At 30.5% G+C, this 17,519-nt stretch overlaps 2 protein-coding genes and 1 long non-coding RNA gene across 4 annotated transcripts in view; 2 read left to right on the plus strand and 1 right to left on the minus strand.

Annotated features, from left to right (window-relative positions):
• LOC107001842 overlaps window positions 1-698 on the plus strand; it is a 2,080-nt gene extending 1,382 nt beyond the window's left edge. Inside the window, exon 3 of the long non-coding RNA XR_001454475.2 lies at window positions 301-698. This is a non-coding gene — a long non-coding RNA (uncharacterized LOC107001842). The remainder of the gene's footprint in view (window positions 1-300) is intronic.
• An 8,267-nt stretch (window positions 699-8,965) lies between these two features.
• LOC107002816 (protein PLANT CADMIUM RESISTANCE 10) lies at window positions 8,966-13,100 on the plus strand. Of its 2 annotated transcripts, none has more exons than XM_015200988.2 (4): window positions 8,966-9,141; window positions 10,594-10,783; window positions 11,731-11,957; window positions 12,644-13,100. In XM_015200988.2, the coding sequence occupies exons 2-4, from the start codon at window positions 10,618-10,620 to the stop codon at window positions 12,815-12,817; spliced, it is 567 nt and encodes a 188-aa protein (XP_015056474.1). In that variant the 5' UTR covers window positions 8,966-9,141; window positions 10,594-10,617; the 3' UTR covers window positions 12,818-13,100. The 2 variants fall into 2 exon arrangements, with proteins under 2 accessions (XP_015056474.1, XP_015056473.1); XM_015200987.2 differs by having other exon boundaries at window positions 8,966-9,131.
• On the minus strand, window positions 13,031-17,515 carry LOC107002815 (probable inactive leucine-rich repeat receptor-like protein kinase At3g03770). The gene is made up of 7 exons (XM_015200986.2): window positions 17,340-17,515; window positions 15,218-16,643; window positions 14,904-15,037; window positions 14,208-14,448; window positions 13,911-14,130; window positions 13,578-13,689; window positions 13,031-13,463 (listed from the first exon to the last, which is right to left on the minus strand). The coding sequence occupies exons 2-7, from the start codon at window positions 16,551-16,553 to the stop codon at window positions 13,161-13,163; spliced, it is 2,346 nt and encodes a 781-aa protein (XP_015056472.1). The 5' UTR covers window positions 16,554-16,643; window positions 17,340-17,515; the 3' UTR covers window positions 13,031-13,160.
• Window positions 17,516-17,519: the final 4 nt, after the last annotated feature.

The raw sequence follows: 17,519 nt of genomic DNA on the forward strand, positions 1-17,519 counted from the left end.
ATATATATATATATATATATATATATATATATATATATATATTTTCGATGAATAAATTTTCGACGAATTTTCATTTTTGTAAAAGTCTAGTGGAATATATGTTTTCTTGTTGGGAGAAAGTGAGATTTCAACCCCAATACTTATTTGCCGATTATAATATTATGTTCAAGTATGCGATCATTATATTTTTTTATCTAAACATGATTATACGAAATATAATTTTTAATTACTTAATTATATTATATCTCGATAAAATTTATTTATAATTTTCGATTCTTTTCTTTCTTGTATATAATATAGGATGCATCAGACCTAACAGATGAAGAGTTATCTATAGCAAGGAGAATAGATTTGGTGTTAGACTATGCTAATGCTGGAGCAAATGATCAACATAAACCAAAACCTTGAATAACATTTATGGATCGTTCGATACGCGGGATAAAATGATATATTTTGAGATAAATTTATATCGTTAATTATATAAACATAGTAAAAACATAATCTCAAATTTATTTTAGGATATTTCATTTTGTCCCATCAAATCTGTGATTATTTCATTTTAATTCTTAAAATAATAATTTAGTCTGCATATCAGACGATTCGAGGAATTACTTGGTGTCTCTTGTTTTCTCATTGTTTATCTCTTTTTCATGCATGTAATAAAAATTCGATTATGGAGGTATTTTTTGTTGGTTCAATTCCTTTTAATTTGTAATTTTTGTACAATATTATTATTTTATGAATATAATTTTGTAAGGGTGAAAAATTAAAGAAAATAGTATTTCCAAATAATTTAACGATGGTTAGTATTGACAAAGGCAAGTGAAAATTATAACTATATACTTATCAAGCTGAAAATAACAATAAAATAATTATATACATAATACGTAACAAATGAATACCATGTGTTTAAATTAATAGTTTATTTTACTTAATCATAATTAATTTACATGTGTTTTACTTTATTAAATCATGTAGTATATTGATTTGATATAAACATCGAGTACGAATAAATTTTTTACGTCTAAACTTAGACATGATAAAGCTGGTATACATAATTTTTTTATACACATGTGTAGTGTGCAAGGGCCAAATTAGAAGTTTGACGTATGAATTTGATTTTGATATAAATCAATTACTCTTAATTTTGAAGATGAAATATGTATTAAACTCATAATTAAATTATTTACATTTGCATTTCAACAACTTAATTCCTTCTTTGTTTTTCTTGCCACCATTCTTCTACTTCATTTTTATTACATGATATTTGGTATTGCATGGTATTACGTTTTGATTGAGCGATATTTAGGATTTTAAATAAGGGGGTTCAAAATTCATAGAATTAGACACACGGAATAGTCGAAGAAGATTCAACATCTACTATATATACATAAAATATTATTTAAACCATATATAAAGTATAATTTTCGATCGAATGGGGTTCGAATGAACCCTCTTGTACCAAGGTAGCTCCGCCCCTGACGAGAATCTATTGTAAATAAACTACCTCTAGCTTTATAAAATGGGAGTTGGACCGTACATGTACTATTCTTTTCAAATCACTTGTAAAATTATATCGAATATGTTATTATTTTAAAAAAAATAAAAAAAATAAAGTAGTTATAAATATAAATTAAGAAACATGTTAATTAGTGGTGCCAGTAGCTGTCTAAATATTCGAAAATGTCACAACTATGAGACAAAATTAATTTAGGCAAGTGGGTAAAAAAGTCTACTCAAATTTTTAATTTTTTTTCTTGTATTAAATTATTTTTATAACTTCTATATAATTAAATCACCCCAACTCAAGTCTTCTAAAAACTTTTATTTTGCTAAAATTAATTGATCATTGAAAAAAAATGGTGCAAAAAGTTGGTTTGTACCTTCTTCTATTGTTCATCTTTGCTACTATCATTTCAACTGCCTCATCATCAAGTAAGTTTTCATTAAGTTAATTCATATATATAGCAACTATACATATATATAAAAGACTCTGCATGTATTTGACTAATTTTACGAGGTATTTATTTATTAATTACCTTTGTTCACAATAAATATTAAATCGAACAACATGTTCAATCACCATATTTTGGATCTTGAAATTAACTAGGCTTTGTTGACACGAAATGATGATTTAGAAAGATTCTTTTTTTATAAATCGTGATTGAATGATATTCATAGCCTTATTTCTTTTTTATCAAATCTTAATTTCATTTTGTTTCTCCCTGATTAACTCGACTCTTTTTTCTGTCCTCCGGCCTCCAGCTTTATTTCGTTCCTTTTTTTTTACGGTTGCTTAAATGAAGATCATGAATCTAGAATCATCTAGATTCATGAGTTTCAAAGAAAAATAAAGCGTCAAATAATTAGTCTAATGTATATATATAATTAGTCCAAACTTATCATGATACGATATTATAACAAGTCATGTAAAAAGATTTTGAAATAATTTACTTTTATCAATAAGACTATAGGCTAAAGAGAATAGGCCTTCGTTGGAATTTAAACCTGAACCGCTATGATTGTAAATTGACGAAGCATAAAATATTGTCGTATAAATATACGTATATTGTGTCCTGATTTATTTATATTTTGTATATCTATATATAATTTTGAGCCAATAATTTAATGAATTCAGTTAAATTCACAGAACCGTTATAAATAGGTGCTTTTGATTTTAATTTTTACATATGCATGGACAGGAATTCTCAAGGAATCTATCGATGAAACCTCTGTCTATGAATTACCGGCCCAGCAGGTTCCCATTCTCTCTTGTAAAACAATCATTAATAGAGTTAATGATGAGATTAGAAGCTAATTAGTCATGCATCGTACTTCTTCTATCCTATTTTACGTGATATTTTTTATTTTTTGAGGGTCAAACAGTTTAACTTTTATTGAATATACAATTTGCACATGAAAATCTTTAAAATTTTTGAAATGAAATTATATATTTGTATACTACGTAAAGAGAATTATAAGTTACAATAAGTGATAATTCAAAATGTTAAAATGAAAAACTTACGATAAAAAATAGATTTGTTTGAATCTCAAAATGCGAAAAATGTCACATAAATGGAACGAAGGGAGTATTTATTTTTAAATGTAATTAATTAATAATATTACGTATTAATATGTGTATGTGTATTTGTCAAAATAGACATAATATGTATATTTTTTCATGTTCGATTAGTCAAAATCTTTGAAAATATTATTCTTAGTAAATTTATTAAAAAAATAAGAAATGACTTTCTAACGAAGATAAAAAAAAACAAATTCCAAAAATAATATTTCATATTGTTAGTGATCATGTCTTCCTCATGCACCCTCCAACACATTCATCTTCACTCTAAGCCTAATAACGCTCACAATTATATTTTCACCTCCACATTTTATCATATTTATTTAAATTATATAAATTATTTAAAATAATATTTTTTATTTACGTATCAAACAATGTGGCAATTTTTTTTTTCATATATAGGATGAGAGCTATATAGAAGTGGATGATGCAGAGTTCTCTATAGCAAGGAGAATGGATTTGACATTAGACTATTCTTGGGTGCGGAGAAGAGTACCATCAACCCCACAACCTTAGGATAATATTATTTTGTCCGTTCGTTTTTACTTGTATGTTATACTGTTTTAAAATGTCGAATAATGTTTGTCAAGTTCATAAAATAAATGAATAATTTGTCATTTTATGTATATTTTATTCATGTTGTTATATATTATTCATTTTCAATGTTTAAATTATTTTGTATTTAATAAGAGTGATTTGGTAAAATTACTTTTATTGTTTACGTCTTAATCTCTATGTCAAGTCAATAGTAGACAACTATTATTAGATAAAGAAAGTACTAATAATATTACTTTTATGTTTTTTTCATTGTTTATTTAGCTCTTTTTCTCAAATGTAAAATTTACAACGAGAAACTTTCATATATGTCCTTCAAAACTAGCATAATTACTCTCCATAGCTATAGTTTGATAATTATAATTCGTAGATACATGTTATAGGGAGGAGAGAGGCGAGCGAGACTGGGAGAGAGGTGAATTGTATGTGTATACCGGTTAGATAATTATATATTATACATATGTATTTGTATATATGGCAAGCGAGATTGAAAGAGGCGGGAGAGAGGCGAGCAAGATTGAGAGAGGGAGGATAGAGATGAGGGAGATTGGGAGAGGGAGGAGAGTGGAGAGAGGTGAATTTTGTATGTATATCAGTTAGATATTGTATATTTATTACACATATGCATTTGTATGTATGGCAAGCGAGATATGGAGAGGGAGGAGAGAGGTGAGCGACAGAGGGCACAAATTGGGAGAGAGGTGAATTGTATATGTATATCATTAGATAATTATATATCATACAATGTGTTGTATATTCTAGCGAATTATACACATACAAATATGGTTAATCATACAAACTCGAAGTCAGCCCATTTATTTAGTGTATAATGTTAATCGCGAATGATAATTATAACAAGTTATAGCTATGGTGAGTAACTAAATAATATAAATTTGCTTAACGGCGTAATTTTTCCTTTTAAAAACAAATAAAATCAAAATATCGCAATTTCAACAACTTAATTAATTACTTATTTGTTTTTCTTGCCACTATTCTTCTACTTTGTTTTTTATTATACGACTTTTTCAGTATTGTATTAATTCCTTTTAATACTCAACATGATATATTTTAGATGCGTCGAAATTTTATTAGAAACAAACAATATTTAACTTATATAAGTTTATGTATATATTATCTTTTTCAAATATCGCTTATGAAATTATACTAAATATGTTATTATTGTTCTTTTCGTCGGTTGCCACCAGTGCAGGATTACTAGTTTATTATGGAGTATATATGAATAATTAAATTAACAAACATGTTAATTAGTGGTACCATTTTGTTAATGTAGCTGTCTAAATATTCGAAAATATCATAACTATTTGACCAAAAAAATAATTTAGGCAAGTGGGTAAAAAAGTCTACTCAAATTTTAAATTTATTTTTTTTTGTACTAAATTATTTTTATAACTTCTATATAATTACATCACCCTATCTCAAGTTTTCTGAAAACATTTGTTTTGCTAAATTAATTGATCATTGAAAAAAAAATGGTGCAAAAAGTTGGTTTGTACATTCTACTATTGTTCATCTTTGCTCAGTTTGCATGCATCAACTAATTTTACGAGGTATTTATAATTAATTTTTCATCAGCGTAAAAATTAAATAATTTTATCACAAATCAACGGTTGAACAACATTTTCATTCCTGATATATTTTGGATGCTTGAAGGGTCTCACTAATACGAAGTGATTTAGAAAGATTTTTCTTTATCGATAGTAATCAATATGATAAACATAGCATTATTACCTTTTTTTTCTAGTTCGAAATTCTAATTTCGTCTTACTTTTCTCTGTCATTGAGTCTGATCAACTCGACTCTTTTTTTGTCCCCAACCTTTGATTTCATTTTGTGCTTCTTTTGTACCATCGCTTGAATGAAGACTATGAATTAAATCTAGAAAATTGATGAATTCGAAAGAAAAAACATCAAATACTTAATCTAATATATAAAGAAGTTAACTTATGAAAGTGATAAAATGATGTTATAACAAGTCATATAAAAGATTTTTGGGATAATTTACTTTTGTCTATAGACTATAAGCTAAAGAGAATAGGCTGAAATCGATGTTAAATTTGAATTTGAAATGTTGTGATTTTAAATTAACGAAATTATATTCTTACATAAAGAGTATATATTGTCAATTGTCATATTAGTATATGTATTTATATGTGTCTTGCTTTTTTTTTTTCATCTTTTTTTATATCTATGTGTAATTTTGAGTTAAATTAATAAAACTAATTCGATTTTTATTTTTATTTTTATTTCATATATGAATTGTCAGAAATTCTCAAGGAATCCATTGATGAAATTTCTATCTACGATTTAACAGCTCAGGTTCCCACTCTCTCTTGTAAAACAATCATTAATAGAGTTAATGATGAGATTAGGAGCTAATCATGCATTATTCTAAAAAAAATGTGTAATTTATTAATAATATTATGTCTCAATATGCATATTTTTTTTGTTGTTTAATTATTTTATATTTCAACATGCATGTAATAAAAGAAATTGGAAAAATCTTTTTAGTCATAAAATTTTATTAGAATGGTATTTTACTTATGTTATTTTGTCTTTTTGAATATTTTTATCCTTTTAATCAGTGGTGGAGCCTCTATAGGGGGTTTATCCGAATCCTTATCGGCAGAAAATTATATTATTTTTATATGGTTAAAATGATTTTTTTGGTATACATAGTAGATGTCGAACCCCCTACGGCTTTTTCGTATGTCTATTTTGAACCCCTTATCGAAAATTCTGGCTCCGCCTCTGCTTTTTTAACTTTGATACTTGTTAATTACAAAAGAAAAAAAATTATTTTTAAATAAAAAATATCATAAAGTACTGGCCATTTAGCATTACCTAATTTTTTACCCAAGATTATATTATTTAAATATACCATATGTTAATTTATATTTAAAGGTGAAAAAAAGTTTCTTAAAATTATTTTTTCAATGAAAGTACGAAAAAGTTTCATAATAAGTGATATTTTATATAGTTATTAATTGTGTTCTTCTCATCATCCAACGTATCTCATCTCTTACCTTATTTTTATAGTATCACATACGATCCTTACTCACGTTACCTTTTTATGTTATTGGATTTAATTATATAAAAATATATTTAAAATTATATATTTTTTACTTTAGGTATCAAAACAGATTGATGAGAGTGACGTAGAAGTAGCAAGGAGAATGGATTTGGCAGACTATCATGATGGGCCGACGAAAGGATGACCAAAGCCCAAGAATAATTGAATGATGCTACTTATATTAATTATATATTTATATTAATTATATATTTATTTTATATTAATTAGAGTATATGTAAAATATAACTTGTTTTTTCCCCCCTTCAATTTAGTCCTTTTTCAAGCATGTAATAAAAAAAATAATCAATTATGGAGTTCTTTATATATATATATAAACTAAAATCACATGAGGAGAATTATAACGATACAAATTAAAGAAAATTGAACCAAAAAAAAAAAAAGAACTCCATAATTGATTATTTTTTTATTACATGCTTGAAAAAGGACTAAATTGAAGGGGGGAAAAACAAGTAATATTTTACATATACTCTAATTAATATAAAATAAATATATAATTAATATATATATATATATTTATATATTTATATTTATATATATTTATATATATTTATATCAATAAGTGAGATATTAGAAGTTTCTTTTTTCAGATTTGTATGTGTTTCTCTCCTGGCTAGTCTGATTTCGTAATTAATAATAGGAAAAATTATATATAATAGCAAACTAATAACGTAAATTAAATAGAGTAGCTAGGATTTGATTTTATTGTCTCTATAGCAAACGTTTGCGAAAAATTATCAGACGCCTCTCTGCCAAATATCTCGCTCGCCGCTCTCCTCCAATCTCTCGCTCGCTTCCTCACTTTTTATACAAATACAGGTGTATAAAAATTGTTTCTAATTGTATAAAACAGAGAAAATTGTATTAATACATATAATTTTGTTCCCCTCTCTCCTCTCTTACAGATCTCGCTCGCCACTCTCCCAAATCTCGCTCGTCACCCTCGCCTTTCTCACTTATACAAACAGAAGCGAAATGTATAAATTGCGTTTCTGTTTGTATAAAGCATGAGAAAATTTTATATGCACATGCAAGTACATATATTTTCGTTCTATGCACTTATAATTATATAATAAAAATACTCCCCTGCCCAGTTTCTTTTACCTTTCTCTCTTTCTCGTTTTATACAATTTTCAAATTGTATCTAATTTCTCTCTTTCTCGTTTTATACAATTCGATTCAATTGTATATTCCTTGTTAAGTCTTTTTTGTATTTCTCTCTTTCTCATTTTATAGAAATTCAAATTGGATATAGTCATTCTATACACTTATAATAATACACTTTGCTTTTTATACAGTTCTCTGCCCAATTGTCTTTCTCTTTCTTGTTTTATACACTTCGTTTTATACAATTTGCTTCAACTGTATATGTATAGCGAATTATACAATTTCTATGTTTGCTATAGAATACAATTATGCAAATTTTGCTATAGCATACAAATATGAAATTTTTATTTGCTATATGTGAAAGTTGCCCTTAATAATAATATGAGAAAAAGTATTAAAAACACTTTTAATTTAACGTGAATTGTTAATTTCGAACTTGATTACTGACAATCTTGAAAATATCTTTTTACTTGATAACTGAACTTAAATATATACATTATCGATCTACCACATGACATAACAAGCGGTCTCAAGATCCATAGAAGCATGAGATTCTTAATAAAAAATCATAAAATTTGACGAGAACTTAGAAATATATTTTACGCATGTTGCAATATCAGGGGCTTAAATACAATCAAAACATATACTGCATTTTAACAACTTAATTCTTTCTTTGTTCTTGCCATCAATTTCCTATTTTATTTTAATCGGAGGAGCTAGAAGCCCGATTATGAATTCAATTTAACTTAATATTTTTTTTTCAAATAATATATTTATATTAAAAAGTTTATTTAATATAAAATTATATGTCCTTTTATTTTATTATATCTGTCGCCTTTAATCGAAAATATGCAAATTATATTTCCAACATACTGAGGCTAAAACATACAAATAAAAAAGATAACGTGTTTAACGTGATCAATTTATTATGTAATTGACATCTAAGAACATGTCAAAGTTTTTCTAAAATTTAAAATGAAAGTGTGTGAGAAAAATATTTTTGTGTTAAAAAAAATGTTAAAATATTCAATTAAAATAAATCATAATTTAAATATTTAAATAAACAATATAAATATTTGAAAAAAAAGTTTAACCTTTTAAAAAGTTCACTTTTTTCTAGAAACTGAAAAAGTATTGTTTTTTTTTAGTTTTTCTTTTAGAAACAAAACGCCACTTTTTGTCCTTTGATTCTCTATTCTCCGGTGAAGTCCATTGCCCGGCGATCTCTTTCTCCGGCGAAATACTCAGCAATATCCTTATATCCGGCGACATCGAGTTGTAAGTTCCGGTCTGTCTCTTTCTCCTCCAGATTTTGCCTTTTTATTTTCTCTTACGAGCAAAAAAAAAAACGAAAACCTCATCCCAAATGATTCTTAGCGTTAAAATAGACGAAAAAAATTATAGATATGTTGATTCAATGTCTAATTTCGTTTGCACTGCATGAATGAAGCTTGAATTTGGATATTACGTCGTTATTTGTCATGGTTCTATAGTTGAGATCTGAGTAATAATTGCATTGAAGTTTGCTAATCAATTTTTTGAAGAAAATGAAAAGAAATTAAGGCCGACAGAGAAATTGAAACGTACTGTAATGAATTTCTAATCATTTGTCAGATCCTTCTAATTACCATACACCACATTTTAGTTTTGCTGATAACGTCTGGGTCAATGCATCTCGACTAATTTCACGAAATACGTGTCACTTCCCATCAGCAACAGGTATCAGGTGCATCTGGTCTGATTTTTTAAAATCAGAAATGGCTACGGTTAATAGTTACTGATTAAAGAAAATCTGAATAGTTGCACCAAGGGTGTGAGGCGGTGGGCTAATGGTCAATGAATTGTTTTGAGAACCATGAGGCTCCAAGAGTAATAGTATTAGGTGATGTCTTCCCATATGTCCAAACATTAGTGGATATAGTTATCTGGTACTTGTATTGATAGGAGGTAGTAGATGTTTCGTAATTTTAGTTGAGGTGCAAGCAAGCTGGCTCGGACTCTATTTATATGAATTGAAAGTTTGGAAATCTAATTGTAGTTGATATCTCTAAATATCTACTTAAATCTTTAATGAGCTAGGATTTTTAGTTGTATGGGAAATACTTAATTTGCATACCTTCGTATAATCTAGTAATCCTCCAGGAAGAGTTTGCTGACCTATTGCCCACACGACTTTGGTATATGAAAAAATGAGCTAGCTTTTTCGCTTCTTAGGATTTGAACCCTCGTCGTTGTTCTAGTTCCATGGACCACTAGGATACACCTTTTTGGATGTCAGATGTTTTACATTTTAAAACAAGCAAGCACTAGGAAAGCTTCCTTTTGTGTTTACAAGGTCAAAAAAAGAAAAGAAAAAGGAAGTGCACAAATTGGGTTCAAGAACACCTATAATTGAAAGTTGTAAATACTTAATCGTAAGCATTACATGATTAACTAATTGTCATTCCTAGTGGAGTCAACCTGCAATTTGGTTTTAACTCAGTGCTAAATTTTTGTTGGTAAACACTTTTCAGTTTAATAACTTAGAATGGATTTCGTAATGTTAAGCATCTTGCTTTTTTTATCTTTCCAGTCAATATCTGTGAGTGTGTTTCTTTTCTTTTGAATCAAAGTCAGATGAGTTATAGCTTCATCAGAAAGTAACTGTCCTTGATGTAATCAGAGAACTGATTGGATGTTTATGTGTAACTCGCTTGTTCTTTATTGATATTTCTTGCTTTCTCTTGAATTTGTGCTGCAGGTTGGTGTTTACACCTAACTAATAATGGTAGGGCACAAGAATTATTCACCTCCACCTTATATTCCTCTGGATCAGTCGGATGCAGAAGTACAACAAGTTTCTACTGCGGAAGAAATTCAACAGAGCAAAACAGATGACCATGCTCAGTGGAGTTCTGGAATCTGTGCCTGTTTTGATGATCCACAGAGCTGTACGCTACTTTCGTCCCTGTGATCTTGCTTTATGAGAAGGGAAAAAAGTGAATGAAAGGTGCATTTTTGGGTAGTAAAATAAGATTCAAGATTAATTATCCTCTTATCTTATTAGATGGAAAACATGATAAAACTCTGAGTGCACCACGATGGAAGCTATTATAAGCTATACATTTAATTGATTTTTTCTCAGGCTCTATAGTGGAATGAAGTATTTACTCTGCTCTTATATGCTTCTTCGTTGAAAATTTAGCTTGAAGTTGGTATGCCCTTCAAAATGCATATTCTTACCAAATTTGCAAAACTAGTCCATAGACTTAGCAACTTAGAAGTGCCTGTACTTTTTATGATTTTTGGTATAACATGCTTAAGTGTGTATGACTTTAAGTGCCTTGCTAGAGTTCCTCAGAGCCCTGCATTTATAAAGGAGTATCTGAGTTTTCGTACGCTATATGTGTACACAGAACCTTGTTGGTGCTCTTTTGCTGGGACAAAAGTATACCAAAAGGATATATGTATATATTTTATGAACAACAACATACCCAGTGTACTGTGTAGTATAATTCCAGAGAGTTCTGGATAACAATCATGCATTTCTTTAACAGTCAACACTGCTTCCATTCTGTTTCTAGATTGTTTGCAATTCACTCCCCCTTGTCGTCTCACTGTTAGTCATTTCGTGAAGTAATAAATAATATAACTGCCAGAATTTCCCGAAACTGGTTTTCAGCAGTGCCGATTGGCCTAGATCAGTCATTCCTTTCTTTCTGAACATACAATAAGATGGAAGTGTGATTGTGAAACTTCTCTTTTGAGGGTTAATTATGTGTCTTTATTATAAAATTTCAACATATGTTGCTAAGCAATGGCTCTTTTGTTGTACGAAATGACATTAGATGTTGATTGACAACCTTGAGTTAGCTCTAATTTCAAATTTTAAGCACAGGTTTTATTGGACTTCTTTGCCCTTGCTTTCTGTTTGGAAAAAATGCGGACTTCTTGGGGTCAGGAACCTTGATGGGATCATGTACAACTCACTTTATTTTGTGGGCTTTTTTCAACACAATTTGCTGCTTCTTAACTGAAGGCATTCTTCTGGGTTTGCCTGGTTGCTTTGTTGCATGTTATGCCTGTGGCTATCGAAAGACATTGAGATCAAAGTACAATCTTCAGGTAGTCATCTCTGTTGTTTTGCTGTTAATAGTGTACATGGATGAGAATGTGGTTTAGCATACTCTATTGATTCAACAGGAAGAATCATTTGAAAAATGAGTTAAGTTAGATTGCTTGAAAGTTTACCTTCAATTATATTAATATTGATGGGTATATTAAGTCTTTTATGATGGTAGTTTGAAGTTAACCTTTTCATTCAGACTAAAAATTAAGCAGGAGTGTCTTAGAATTCCACATATATTCTTTTGAATCGGATGTTATCCGTAGAAGCTACAAAAGATTAAAAAGTTACAATGTGTAACCGTCTCCACGGAAGAGAAGCTTATACTTTTATCTGAACAAGTAGGTGTGGGCTTCAGTTAGATAAACTATCAACTTGAAATCAGCAAAATTAGGACTCCATTCAGAAAGAGAACAGACTTTAGTTTCCTATTCTGTTTGGTTTACATTGAGATGACGTCCAAGTTAGAAATTTTAGTTTTGAGTTTGTTATTGGATGGGTTTGCAGCATTTATAACCAGTTACCGTGAATTCTTAATTCTTCACCTTCCTCTCTTCCCATTAGCTCCTGCTCCCGTTTCTGTTCTACGATAACATTATGGTTCCATGCCTGAATGGAATGATGAAAACTGCTTGCATCAGTATTTCTGCATTTAACAATTTTGTATGTCCTGATATATATGCAGGAAGCTCCATGTGGAGATTTCGCCACACACTTTTTCTGCCACTTATGTGCCATATGCCAGGAGTACCGAGAGATCCGTGAAAGATCTGGAGATTCGAACTCATCTGATCTTAGCTTAGTAGCAGTGACAGCCCCTCAAGTTCAGAAAATGGAAACTCCTCCTGCAAACGAATAGATAGTCTGTTTCTACTGTCCGAAAAATCATTTGCTTCCCTTTTCCATTAACTAGTAGTCCCTCTTTGCATTCCTTTATTTTTGTTTTCTATCGTCCACGTCTAATATAGGTTTCTGCGCTATATGTTTCTCTTGTAATATCTAGGTTACTATAAAGGCTGGGTTGGTATATACACAAGGAGATTGCTATGGCATCTGTTTGTTAGAAAGAAGATTGTATTAAAACTTACCTTTTTGTATAAGCTCTGCAAAGAACATTATTACATAGATTGTTAGTTTAGTTATTCTTGTCACATGATGAAATAATAGTATCGAGATTAGTTATCCATGTTAGAAATAGCTTGTCAAACAGACATGCTATTGCTATTGTTATTGCTATTGCTATTGCGCGACAAGTTGTAGAGATGTGAAATTGGAGAGGCATCACTACTTGATGAGTCTTTTCTCCATGAATCCTCAACTTGAGCAGCAAACTGCAAATTCCATATTACATCTTCAATTGAGGGTATATCTTCTGTATATTGTTCTAAACACCTGCAACATATCTCTATCATCGTCTTCAATGATTCATCGGAGCACGAATTTCTAATTGCTGGATCAACCACATCCTTTCTTGACATTGCGTTTGACATTATGCTCTCTTGTAACTTCTCATAACATGAAGAGTAAAAGAGTCGGTGAGAATTCATATAGCTGATCTTAACTTACGTTAGATTGAGACATGGTTGTTGTGAAGAGTGAAAAGAAGTGTTGAATCATACCTGATTTTGTATAACTCTCACTTCATTCTTGGTATTTATCTGCTTCCCACTAATTATCTCCAATAATATTACTCCAAAATCATATACAACCAATTTTTCTTCATAATTAGCCCTGTGGATTAGTTAGAAGTAAGAAACTAATACAACTTTTATATTAGTTAATTATGTTGATCTTCATAGTACACATGATTTAACTGAACAAGCTACTATTGGAGCCTCGGACTCTTCAAAAATGTCGATCCTTCAAAGTAGTGCATTTTGGAGGATCCGATATGTGTATGGCAACATTTTTGGAGAGTCGGAGCAACTTAAATTTGGAGCAGTTAGGCATACCTTATACTCTTCAGCTCCTTTACATTCTCATCCAGAATAGGCAAATTATAGCTGCAAATTTTGGCAACAAAGTTCTGATCCAACAAGATATCTGTTATCTTTATGTTATTTGAAAACACACCAGGTATATTTCCAGTATGCAAAAACTGCATTCCCCTTGCTACTCCTATAGCAGCTGCTATACGTTGTGTCCACGTTAGTCTTCCATTAGCATGTTCATCTGCAGAATCGAATAACACATTACTGTTGTACTGCAATATTGGGAGCGATATGTATAGATGTTTGTTGAGTATTTACCGGAGATCCAGCTTCTTAGGGTACCATTTGATACATACTCAAAGATGAGAAATATCCTGCTAATACTCGAATCATCCAAGTAACACTCGAAGCAGTGTCCAAGAGTGCTCACCAGATGATTATGTCTGAGTTTTGACATCAATTCTATATGATGCATGGAATTCTGACTGCTATTTTTTCGTTTCGTTTGCAGGCATCTTATAGTTATGTATGAACCATCTTTCAGCTGACCTCTGTACATCTGAATCCAAAAAAAAAAACAGTAAGTTTATGAGTCTTTAACCTCCATACTTCACTAAGTCTGTCATATAATATATGTAGTTTACTTATTTAGCTGTTACATTAGCGCAGACATGAATATCACATAAGTGTATGTATACTAATGAACTCTAGATGGATCTCGACGAAGAAGTGGTATCATACCATACTGTTTGTTATCCCCTCGTCTAAGAAAATGAACGACTAGTAACATGATAGAAGATCTTCTAAAACACGGATAAGCTATAGTTCAACATAACAGATTAAGAATTCTAAGGCAACTGAGTATGTTTGATAGGTCGCAAGGTTCTGACTCATTTGTGGTGTCGAAACAATGAAGGATGATAATACCATGAAATGTTCTCAAACGAACGTTAAGGATCTCAGTTATGACGTTAAGAAAGGAAAGCAAGGTACATGGTGATTCTTGAAAAGCACCTGATCATCAGAACTGTTGCCTATAAAAGTTGCTGCATCAAAGTTGTTTGTTGCTATCTTAAGCTCTTCTGATGAAAAGGTCCGATAAGATGGAAGACTAAGTGATCCCAGCTTCATTGTTCGAGTAACATACTCTTGTAAACGGAGAAGAAAACACAAGATGGAAAATCAGTAGTAACTAGGAATCAAAAGAAACTTCGTATATTTAGGCTTTTTTCGCCTTCCTATTGTGTATTTCGTGCACAGGTAAGCCAATGTTATCGTACTATGCTTCAAACTTCAAAGCTAAGACGGAAAGAAGAGAGGAATCTTACTTGCATCAGTGAATAACTTTGATGTATATGTAGATGCTGCATTTTCTACTATTGATCTTGTTGTTTTTCTCGGTGTAGCTATCTTTGCAAGAAATTTTCTTACTACTATAACAGTCGCGCAAACTAGCACGACTCCACCAATGATGCTACCACAAATGATCAAAGCAAGAACCAACTTTGAAACTGGTATATGTTTATGATGATGAGGTAAGATACCAACAGCCAACGCCTCATTCCGACAGAAGGAAAATGGATGTTGAGTTCTGTCTCCGGTAGCTAAACAATTGTTAGAGTAACGCACGATCCTGTGCTTAGGACCAGTCAGAAGGCAACTAGGCAATCTTCCACTCAACAGGTTAGTCGATAGATCTACAAAATCTAATCCAGCATTGCATTGATTATCTTCAAAAAGCATTCCCGTTAACTTGTTTCCTGCAACGTTAAGATAAGTGATCGATGGCAAGGACAGCAAAGACGGAGGAAATGGCCCCATAAATCTGTTTGATGAAATATCCATATGTTCAAGCTGATGGTAAGATTGAACTTTCTCCAGTATTCCTGAAGTGAACTTATTGTTCCTCAACACAATGCTTTGGATTTTGCTGCTAACTTGTGGAAATTTCGGTCCAAGAGCATTATCTTCCAAGTCTAGAACTTGAAGGTTTTTAACACCACTAAGATCAGGCACATCACCAGTAAAATTATTTCTCGAAAGTGAGAGTACACGAAGATTATGTAAACTTCCGAGCATATCAGGTAAACGTCCTTCTAAAGAATTGTTCTTTACACTCAAAACTGCCAAAACAACAAGTGAACCAAGTCCATTTGGAAGTCTTCCAGTGAACTTATTTCCATCTAGTATCAAACTCTGGAGGCTCGTTAACGATGAAATTTCTCGTGGTATGTTACTATGAAAGAAATTTGAACTAAGGTCAAGTATCTCTAATGATGAAAGTCTTGAAAGTTTACTAGGCAATGGTCCATATAAACCAAGAGAAACTAATCTTAGAACTTTCAAACTAGGAAGCTCAACAAGTGTAGTGACAAACGAATCGATCGAGAAATTATGTAACTGAGAAGCCCCTTTGCTCCCTATTATATGAAGCTGAGTTATGTTTCCCTCATAACAGATAACAGTAACAGATGAACTTGGCTCAGTGTTACAGAAATCAGTATCATTGTTCCAATTACTCAAAACACTTGGATAGTTCAGAAGATTACGAATCCTCGATAAAATATTTGCTTGTGAAGAAGATTGTAGTTGCTCTGAGATGCTAATTGAGAGCAATAAAACAAGCAAAACTAGAAGATTTTTAAGTCCTAAATGTTTTTCCATCACCAAAAAAGGACTAAAAAGAACTGAGAAATGTACACTTTTTTCAGCCTTCTTGAAAACACTCTAGTTGCCACTTCTTCACTACTTCAGCTGAAATGAAATTTCAGTAAGACAACATCAAACTCTGTATCCATCGAATTTACAACAACATTACCCCGTGAATTCCCACAAAGTACGGTGTTTTAAGAGGATAAAGTGTACGCAGACCTTACCTCTACCTCGTAGAGATAGAGAGGCTGTTTTCAAAAGACCCTCGGCAAAAAAACACGACAACTAATAGGAAAGCAGTGCAAAGCATACAGGCAAGAAACATAACATCAGCAACATAAGTAAACAACAGATGATAACAGATACCAAAAGCCAAACAATTAAACAAAATGCTTAACTAATCAACATAAAAAGATGGATTCATAATTTTACATACTCAATTTAGTAACTTGAAGTCCTAATCAAAAGATAAAATCTTGAGAAATACAAAACACATAAGTACATTAATGTATCATTATATACAACAACAACAACAAAAACAAATCCAATATAATCACACAAATGATAAAGAATGACATAATCACCTCTAAATAAATTTCAAGAACTAACTAAAAGTGAGTACTCCAATTATTGTTTTTTCATTAACACAATTAGAATAAAAACTTCATTTTGGATCAAGTAAAATGCACATCCAAAAACACAACTTCATAAGCTCAAATGTTTAAGTTTCAACTTCAAAATCTACGGTAAACGAGAGTTTTAACTAAAAGTAATCAAGAATCTTGAATTGGGAAGTACCTGTTTTACAAAAGAAGTTCAACACAAGGAAGAAAAATACATAGAGACCTTCAAATTGAAGTAAAACACAAAATGCTCTTCTTCTTTTTTTTTCTTAATCAGATAACTTAAGAGACAAACTTCACCAACTATTCTTCTTCTAACAATTGCCAAAGAGACTAAATTTATACTAAGGCTGAA

This window comes from Solanum pennellii, chromosome 10 (assembly GCF_001406875.1).
Source record: "Solanum pennellii chromosome 10, SPENNV200".
NCBI lineage: Eukaryota > Viridiplantae > Streptophyta > Magnoliopsida > Solanales > Solanaceae > Solanum > Solanum pennellii.